The sequence below is a fragment of the Columba livia genome, chromosome 28 (assembly GCF_036013475.1).
Source record: "Columba livia isolate bColLiv1 breed racing homer chromosome 28, bColLiv1.pat.W.v2, whole genome shotgun sequence".
Taxonomy (NCBI): Eukaryota; Metazoa; Chordata; class Aves; order Columbiformes; family Columbidae; genus Columba; species Columba livia.
Genome location: NC_088629.1, coordinates 832,654 through 840,388, shown reverse-complemented (window position 1 = coordinate 840,388; position 7,735 = coordinate 832,654). Strand labels below are relative to the sequence as shown.

At 70.8% G+C, this 7,735-nt stretch overlaps 3 protein-coding genes across 4 annotated transcripts; 1 reads left to right on the top strand and 2 right to left on the bottom strand.

The window, feature by feature from the left end:
- Window positions 1-63: 63 nt before the first annotated feature.
- Window positions 64-1,331, bottom strand: MRPS21 (mitochondrial ribosomal protein S21). Its single transcript, XM_065042899.1, has 3 exons — window positions 1,214-1,331; window positions 955-1,042; window positions 64-278 (listed from the first exon to the last, which is right to left on the bottom strand). Exons 2-3 carry the CDS (start codon window positions 1,035-1,037, stop codon window positions 98-100), a joined length of 264 nt encoding a protein of 87 aa, XP_064898971.1. The 5' UTR covers window positions 1,038-1,042; window positions 1,214-1,331; the 3' UTR covers window positions 64-97.
- Window positions 1,332-1,542: 211 nt separating this feature from the next.
- On the bottom strand, window positions 1,543-3,906 carry CIART (circadian associated repressor of transcription). The gene is made up of 5 exons (XM_065042898.1): window positions 3,126-3,906; window positions 2,714-2,978; window positions 2,480-2,555; window positions 2,322-2,400; window positions 1,543-2,146 (listed from the first exon to the last, which is right to left on the bottom strand). Exons 1-5 carry the CDS (start codon window positions 3,365-3,367, stop codon window positions 1,885-1,887), a joined length of 924 nt encoding a protein of 307 aa, XP_064898970.1. The 5' UTR covers window positions 3,368-3,906; the 3' UTR covers window positions 1,543-1,884.
- A 177-nt stretch (window positions 3,907-4,083) lies between these two features.
- On the top strand, window positions 4,084-7,698 carry CA14 (carbonic anhydrase 14). 2 transcript variants are annotated; one of them, XM_065042876.1, is made up of 11 exons: window positions 4,084-4,160; window positions 4,236-4,256; window positions 5,062-5,238; window positions 5,310-5,452; window positions 6,264-6,359; window positions 6,428-6,494; window positions 6,591-6,748; window positions 6,833-6,959; window positions 7,059-7,079; window positions 7,187-7,271; window positions 7,412-7,698. In XM_065042876.1, the coding sequence occupies exons 1-11, from the start codon at window positions 4,109-4,111 to the stop codon at window positions 7,491-7,493; spliced, it is 1,029 nt and encodes a 342-aa protein (XP_064898948.1). In that variant the 5' UTR covers window positions 4,084-4,108; the 3' UTR covers window positions 7,494-7,698. The 2 variants fall into 2 exon arrangements, with proteins under 2 accessions (XP_064898948.1, XP_064898947.1); XM_065042875.1 differs by having other exon boundaries at window positions 4,094-4,256.
- The last annotated feature ends 37 nt before the right edge of the window (window positions 7,699-7,735 follow it).

Here is a 7,735-nt window from a genome sequence, read left to right as displayed (position 1 = left end):
ACGTGCCCGCGGGACCCCGCGCCTCATCAACCGCAATTAACTCGAGCCCAACTAAATAAGCGATTAACAGGAGGGGCTTTTATTGTGCCGGGTCCCCCTAGCAGCCCGGCCAGGGGTCGGGCCGCACGGTCCGCGCCAGGAAGCTGATCTTGCGGCTCATCTCGGCGCTGTAGACGCGCCGGCACGCCTCGTACGCCTCGCGCTGCCGCCGCCGGCACGGCTTCTCGTAGTACCGGCGCCGCCGCACCGCGTCCACCAGCCCGTCCTGCGTCAGGATCCTGCGGGGGAGACACGGGCTGAGACACGGGCCGAGCAAGACCCCCCGCGGTCTGAAAAACGAGGGATTTGGTTAAAATCGCACCTTGCTTCTGTATTTTGAACGTTTGGAGTGTTACTCTATCCCAGCAATGACGCCGGGGGGTGAGGGGGGAACAGCTGCTCCCCCCCTCCTGCAAACCGGTGACAAGGGACACCTGGAGGTCACCGCACCCGAGGGCAACGAGCACCCATGAGCCTCGTTAAGCTTCATTAACTGAGGGTGGGAGGACAGGGGGCTCCTCCTCATCTTCCTCCTCCTCCACCGGCCACTGACCCCCAGTGAAGCCGCTGCCACGTCCCTGCTGCACTCCTGCCTCCTTTAGTTTTGTTAATTAACTTTAATTAAATCCACATCCAAGGAGGCGCCTGCACCCAGCGGCGGCAGCGACAGCCCCGGGTGACCCTCCGGGCTTCACAATCCCCAAGCACAGCAAAAAGCACCAAAACCGCCCGTTCTGACCCCAGTTCCCGAGGTCAAACGGGAGCTTAATGACACTCGGTTAACGAGCTCCGCGGTTCTCCTCAGGAGCTGAAGGTTGACGGGACCCCCTGTGGGTCCCCGCTGGAGGCGCAGGGCGGCCCCCGGGCACCCCCCCGGCCCCGCCAACTCAGCCCCCGGATCCGCCGGCCCCTCACCGGTTCAGGACGCTGTAAGCCGCCTCCACGTCGCCGTTCTGCACCATGACGGTGCGGCCCACGAAGCGCAGGTGTCTCGCCATGGGCGCTGCGGGACGCGGCGGGTGGGCCGGGACCCCGCGGCGGGCGGACCCGAGCCCCTCACGGCCCTTCCCCCCCCGCCTCCCCCGGGCCCGACCCGCCCAGGCCGCCCCCTCCCCGCACGAAGGGACCCAGGAATGCCCCGTCCGCCCCCTCCCCCCCCCCCGCTGTCACACACGTCGCGGTCCCGTCGGGAGCGCCCGGAGGAGACGCGACCGCTCCGCTCACCGCCGGAACCGGAAGTGGCTCCCGGCACCGGGGGAGGGGAGTGGTTTGGGGGCTGGGGGCGTGGGACTCGGCGAGGGGGCGGGGTTTAGGAGTCGTGGGCGGGACTGAGATGTGGGGCGGGAGTCGGGGCGGGGTTTAGGCCTCGTGGGAGGTGCTTGCGGCGCAGAGGGCGGGGTTTAGCGCTCGTGGGCGCGGATGGGATGTGGGGCAGGTCAGCGGGTCAGGATGTGGGGCAGGGGGCGGGGCCTGGGGTATGTTGGGGGGCGGCTCCGATCCCCCCTCCCCCGCCAGGGGACAAATCCCCCCCCCAAGTGACAAACGACACCGGCACAGGCGGCCCCGGCCGCTCCCGCGGCGTTTATTGGTCCAGCAGGGCCGAGCCGTGGGGCAGCCCCACGCGGGGCTGGGGGCCACAGGCACACGGGGGTGGGAACCAGCCACCCCTCCCGACCCCTCCCCCCCCCGCAAAGGCACGTGTCCCCCCCGGGTTTTGGGGCTCCCTGGGGGGTCTCTGCCCCCCCACCCGCCCGCAGGTTGCACTGTCCACAATTAAAAAATAAAACATCCAGAAAAAGGCAAAACTGAGGAAAAGCAGGAGAGCGCCCCCTGGCGGGGGTCGGGTCAGGCATCCGGCGCCGGGGGGGCCGCGGGGGCCCCGGGCCGGTGGCACCGGGAGTGTCCCCCCGCGGGCGCCGCCGTGTCCCCGGGGGGGTGTCGGCAGCGTGGGACCCCGGGGGGACCGGCGGGGGGGCGGCGGCGCGGGGGGAGCGGGGGGGCGGCGGGGGGGGGCGGTGGCTCCTGGGGCGGTTTTTGGGGGGTGACGTGGGGGAACCAGCCGCGCAGCATCGGCTCCACCTGCAGCAGCGTCCCCAGGCACCGGGCACTGCGGGAGAAACACCCGTCTGAGCGTCACCCCCCCTCTGCCACCCCCCATCAACCCCGTGTCACCCCGTCACCACCCCCCGTCACCCCCGTGTCACCCCCCGTCACCACCCCCCATCACCCCCGTGCCGGGGACAGGGGGACGCCCCATAGGGGTCGATTCCTGGGGCACTCACCCCATCTCGGGGTTCTGCAGGACGCCGATGATGCGCTGCAGCCGGTCCATGGCCACGCTCTGCTGGAAGCTGCTGAGCCCTGGGGGACCCCGAACCGTGTGAAGCCTCTTTGGGGTGTGGGGGGGAGGAAAGGGGGGGTCTGGAGGGGTCGCACCCACCTCTGTCGTATCGCCCCCGTTTCAGCCCCTCCAGCAGCTCCGCCAGGGGGCGGATGAACCCGCGGAGCTCCCGGCACTGGGGGGGAGGAGGAAGGTTTGGGGGGGTTCGTGTGTCCCCCACGGCTCCAGGTGGGGAAACTGAGGCGCATTTTTAGGGGATCAAGTGCTGCCCCCGCCCCCCCCCCCCCCCCGCCCAGGTCGGGGTGATTTTCCATTTTGCTGCCAAAAACTCACTTTTTGGGCAAACAGAAGATCGGCGTCGCTGGGGGGGGCGTCTCGCCCGTCCCCCTTCCGGGGCCGCTTCCCCCCCCGGGGTGACGGGGGTGAGTCGGGGGGGGCTCCGTCCGGCCCCCCCGGCCGCTTGCGGGTCCGCGGGGCTCTGGGGGGGCTGCGGGCGGGGCCCCCCGGGCTGGGGGGGCTGGGGGGGCTGCGGGAGCCGCAGGAGCAGGCGCGGGGCCGGGACTCCATGGGTTCAGCTCCTGCGGTGCCACCACCCGGCCTGGGGGGGAACGAGGGGAAAACTGGGGAAATTAGGGAAAAACTGGGATGTTTCCCCCCCTCCCACTGTGGCGCGGGGGTGGGGGGGGCAGGAACTCACCGGGCACCGGGACCCCGTACCCGGCCCCGCCCCCCCCCCGAGTCCCACCTGCTCCCGGCGGCGGCGCTGCCGGTGGCCCCGTCCCGGTGCCGGTGTCTCTGTGCTGGCGCCTCCGTCGCTGTCCCGGTGCCGCTGTCCCGGTTCCTGTCCCGGTGTCCCGGTTCCCGTCCCGGTGTCCCCGTTGCCGTCCCGCTCTCCGGTGCCGGTTCCGCCCCGGCTGCCGCTGCCCCACGCGGACACGTGTGCGGCCGCACGTGCCTCCCGCTGGGCCCCGCCCCCCCGCCGCCCATTGGCCGCTGCGCCCGCGGCAGAGGGCGGAGGCTCCGGGCCCCGCCCCGCCCCTTGGCCACCGTTGGCTCGCGCGGGGCCGGCGCTGCCCAACGCGGTCCTCGTCCCGCGCTGATTGGCTGGGAGCGGCGGGGCCGCGGCCACGCCCACCCATGTGGCCACACGGGGCTCCTCGCGGGGGGAGGAAGGGAGATCTGGCCACGCCCCCGCCGCACGACCGGGCCACGAGGAGCCCCGCCCCGTCGCAAGCCGCCCAATCAGCAGCGGCCTCGACCGCGCGTCACGGCCAATGAGGAGCAGCGACCTCGCGGGGGCGCCGTTACATAACGCTAGAGCGTGGGGCCACACGTGGGGGGCGGGGCGCGCGGCCGGGTGATGTCAGCCGACACGCTCGCGGGGCGGGGCGTCCTGGGCGCGCGTGGCCGCAGCTCTCCCCCCACAACGAGGGCGGGGCCTGGGGAGCAAAGGGGGCGTGGCTGGAAAAGAGGCGGGGCTGGAAGAGGGATCCGCCCCCAGGACCCCCCAAGTCTCCAGCCCACAGCCCCCCTCGTCCCCCCTCAGCCCCCCAAACCACAGCCCCCTCAGCCCCCATCCGAGTCCCCCAAGACCCCCAACCCCCCGCTCCCGAGCCCCTCCCCATCCCCAAACCCCCTGACCCGCGCCCTCCCCCATGGCCCCCCCGCCCCTCCCCGTCCCCCCGGGGGGGTATTTAAAGGCAGGTTCCCAGGGTGCCCCCCCCCGCCATGCTGCGCACCCTCCTGCTGCTGGGGGGCCTGGTGCCCGCCCTGCCCGCCGGTGAGTGGCCCCGGGGACGGGGCTGGGGGCACCTGCTCCCCAGGACCCCCCCAAACCTCCGCTTCCCCTTTGCAGGTCCCCACTGGGAGTACGAGGGTGAGTGGGGCCCCCCCCACCCAGGGACCCCCGCGCACACAGAACCCACCATCCTGCTCCCAGACACCTGGGTCCCCCCAAACGGGAGGGGGAGGGATAGGTGACACCCCCCCATGCCCCCCACCCACTGACACCTGGGTCCCCCCAAATGGGAGGGGTGGGATGGGTGACCCCTCGCTCCCGGACACCTGGGTCCCCCAAATAGGAAAGAGGTGGATGGGTGACAACCCCCACATGCCTCCCCCGGACGCCTGGGTCCCCTAAGATGGGGGGTGGGTCAGATGGATGACACCCCCCCCATGACCCCCACCACACTCCCGGACACCTGGGTCCCCCCAAAATAGAATGGAGATGGATGGGTGCAGCCCCCCATCCCTGGACACCTGGGTCCCCAGGACGGGTGGGTTGGACAGGTTTCCCCTCCGTCCCCGGACGCCTGGGTCCCCAAGACAGAAAGGCTGGATGGCTGACACCCCCATTCCCCCCGTCCCCGGACGCCTGGGTCCCCCTTGCTCCAATGGGCCCATTGTCCCATTTTATATAAAAGTCTCGCTCCGGTTGCCAAATCCAATTAAAATCCGGCCAAATCCCAGCTAAGCCCCATCCCGGGGACCCCACGGGCCCCCCCACCCCCCCACGGGATCAGCTTTGTCCCCGCTCCCCCGGCCGGAACAAATGTCCCCATTGCGGCGGGAACGTCACCCGTGTCCTCGTTTGGGGGGAAACGGGGGCAGTTTGGGTCACAGGTAAAGCAAAGCGGCACCCACCGTGCCGGGGGTCCACCCGGACGCCTGGGTCCCTCCAGGTCCCCATGGGCAGCAGCACTGGGCCACCCAGGGCCACCCGGCGTGCGGGGGACAAGCCCAGTCGCCCATCGATATCCGGACGGGGGGGGCACGACCGGACCCCTCGCTGCCCCCCATCCGCGCCGTGGGGCAGCCCGAGACCCCCACCCTGACCCTCCGCAACAACGGGCACACTGGTGAGCGCGGGGGGGACACGATGGGGGGGACACGATGGGGGGGACACGGGGACTCAATGTCCCCCCCGCAGCCGTGCTGGCGCTGCCCCCCTCCCTGCGCATCCAGGGGCTGCCCCACAGCTTCGCGGCCGCCCAGCTCCACTTCCACTGGGGGGGCACTGGGAGCACTGGGGGGGCCGAGCACCTGCTGGATGGGCACCGAGCCCCCGCTGAGGTACAGGGGGGGCCAAAATGGGGGGGAATGGGGTGGGAAATGGGGCTGGGGGGGAAAATGGGGGGAAAATGAGGTGGGAATGGGGCTGGGGGGGCAATGGGTTGGGAAATAGGATGGGGAGGAATTGTGTGGGAAATGAGACTGGGAGGGGGAAATTGGGGGGAAATGGGGTGGGGAATGCGTGTTAGAAAAGGGGAACGGGGTGCGGGAAATGGGTGCAGGGAACTGGCAGGGAAATGGGGCTGGGGGTGGGAAATGGGGGCAGGAAGGGGAAACGGAGGCGGGAAACGGGCACGGAAAGGGGAAACAGGTGGGAAACGGGGGCAGGAAGAGCTGGGGATGGGAAGTGGGGACGGAAACGGGTCCAGATGCGGCGGAAGGTGCCAGGATGGTGGGGACGGGGGACGATTGGGGGTGTCCCCGCGGGATGGGGGTGCCCTGCGGGATGGGGGTGCCCTGCGGGATGGGGTGTCCCCGCGGGATGGGGGTGTCCCTGCGGGATGGGGTGTCCCTGTGGGATGGGGTGTCCCTGCGGGATGGGGTGTCCCCGCGGGATGGGGGTGCCCTGCGGGATGGGGTGTCCCCACGGGATGGGGGTGTCCCTGTGGGATGGGGGTGTCCCGCGGGATGGGGGTGTCCCGCGGGATGGGGTGTCCCTGCGGGATGGGGGTGTCCCTGTGGGATGGGGGTGTCCCGCGGGATGGGGTGTCCCTGCGGGATGGGGGTGTCCCCGCGGGATGGGGGTGTCCCCGCGGGATGGGGGTGTCCCTGCGGGATGGGGGTGTCCCCGCGGGATGGGGTGTCCCCGCAGATGCACGTGGTTCACTACGACGCGGATCTGTACGCGGACGCGGGGGAGGCGCAGCACCACGCCGGGGGCCTGGCCGTGCTCGGCGTCCTCCTGGAGGTGCGTGCACCCCAAAATACCCCCCCCACCCGGGCGCGTCCCCCCCACGCTGACCCTTCCCCCCCCAGGTGGGTGCTGACCCCCACCCCGCCTACGACAACGTCCTGAGGCACCTGGGGAGCATCCGCTACGCGGGTGAGCAACGGGCGCGCGAGCGAGAAACTGGGCGAGACGGCGAGGGGGGGACGCCCCAAATTTCCCCCCTGCGCCCCCCAAACGTGTCCCCCCCAGGGCAGACCGCGGCCATCCCGTCCTTCAGCATCGCGGCGCTGCTGCCCCCCCGCCTGGACCTGTTTTACCGCTACAACGGGTCCCTCACCACCCCCCCCTGCTACCAGAGTGTCCTCTGGACCCTGTTCCAGCAGCCTGTCCACATCAGCCGGGCACAGGTGGGAGTTCTGGGGGTCACAGCCCATTTTTGGGGGGGTGAGGATGAGGACGGGCACCCTCAGCCTGTTCCCCCCCGATTTCAGCTGGAGCAGCTCCAGGGAGCCCTTTACGCCACGACGGCAGCCGAACCCCAACCCCGGCGCTTGGTGGATAATTTTCGGGCCCCCCAGGAGCTCAACCAGCGCCTGGTGCTGTCGTCCCTCCCCAGGGGTGAGAATTGGCTTGGGGAGGTGGAAAGGGCCCCCCCACATCCCCAAAATGGCTCCTGGAGTCCTGGTTGCATATTGAGCCCCTGCTTCTCTCTTGCAGGACCCCAAGGGTATTCGACAGGTACAGCCCTGGGGGGTCGGGATGGGACTGGGGGGGTCTGAAGGGGCTTGGCGGGGTTCGCCCCCCCTCCCTGTGCCCCCCCGAGCCCTCTGGGGCGTCACCCGCAGGTGAAATCGTTGCCATCGTCTTGGGCGCCGTCGCTGGCTGCATCGGCCTCCTCCTCATCAGCCACTTTGCGGCCAAGAGGATGCGGTGAGACGCCCCCCCACCCCAAAATCTGCGTCTGACCCCCCAGGGGTCTGTCCCCACCCCAGGGGTCTGTTCCCCCCACCAGGGGTCTGTCCCCACCCCAGGGGTCTGTCCCCACCCCCAGCTCAGCCCTTTCCCCGCAGAGCCAGGAGGACCCATGACCACGACGTCGTCTTCAAAGCCTCTTCCCGCCGCACCCCCCCGGACGACACCCCCCGCCCTTGAACTTGAACCCCCCCGGGCTGGGCTGCGAGCGACCCCCCGCTGCCCCCCCTCACAGTGCCAGTGGCTCCTGCCCCCACCCCACTGCAAATAAAGCCCCTTCCCCACCCCACGGCGCAGGGGCCTCATTGCTGGGGGTGAACGGGGCATCCCCCAAAGCCTGAGAGGGGCCGGGGGGGCGCAGAGCAAGATGAGGGGGACCGACCCCTCTCCCCCCATTCCAGGAAAGGCCTCGGGGCTGTGGT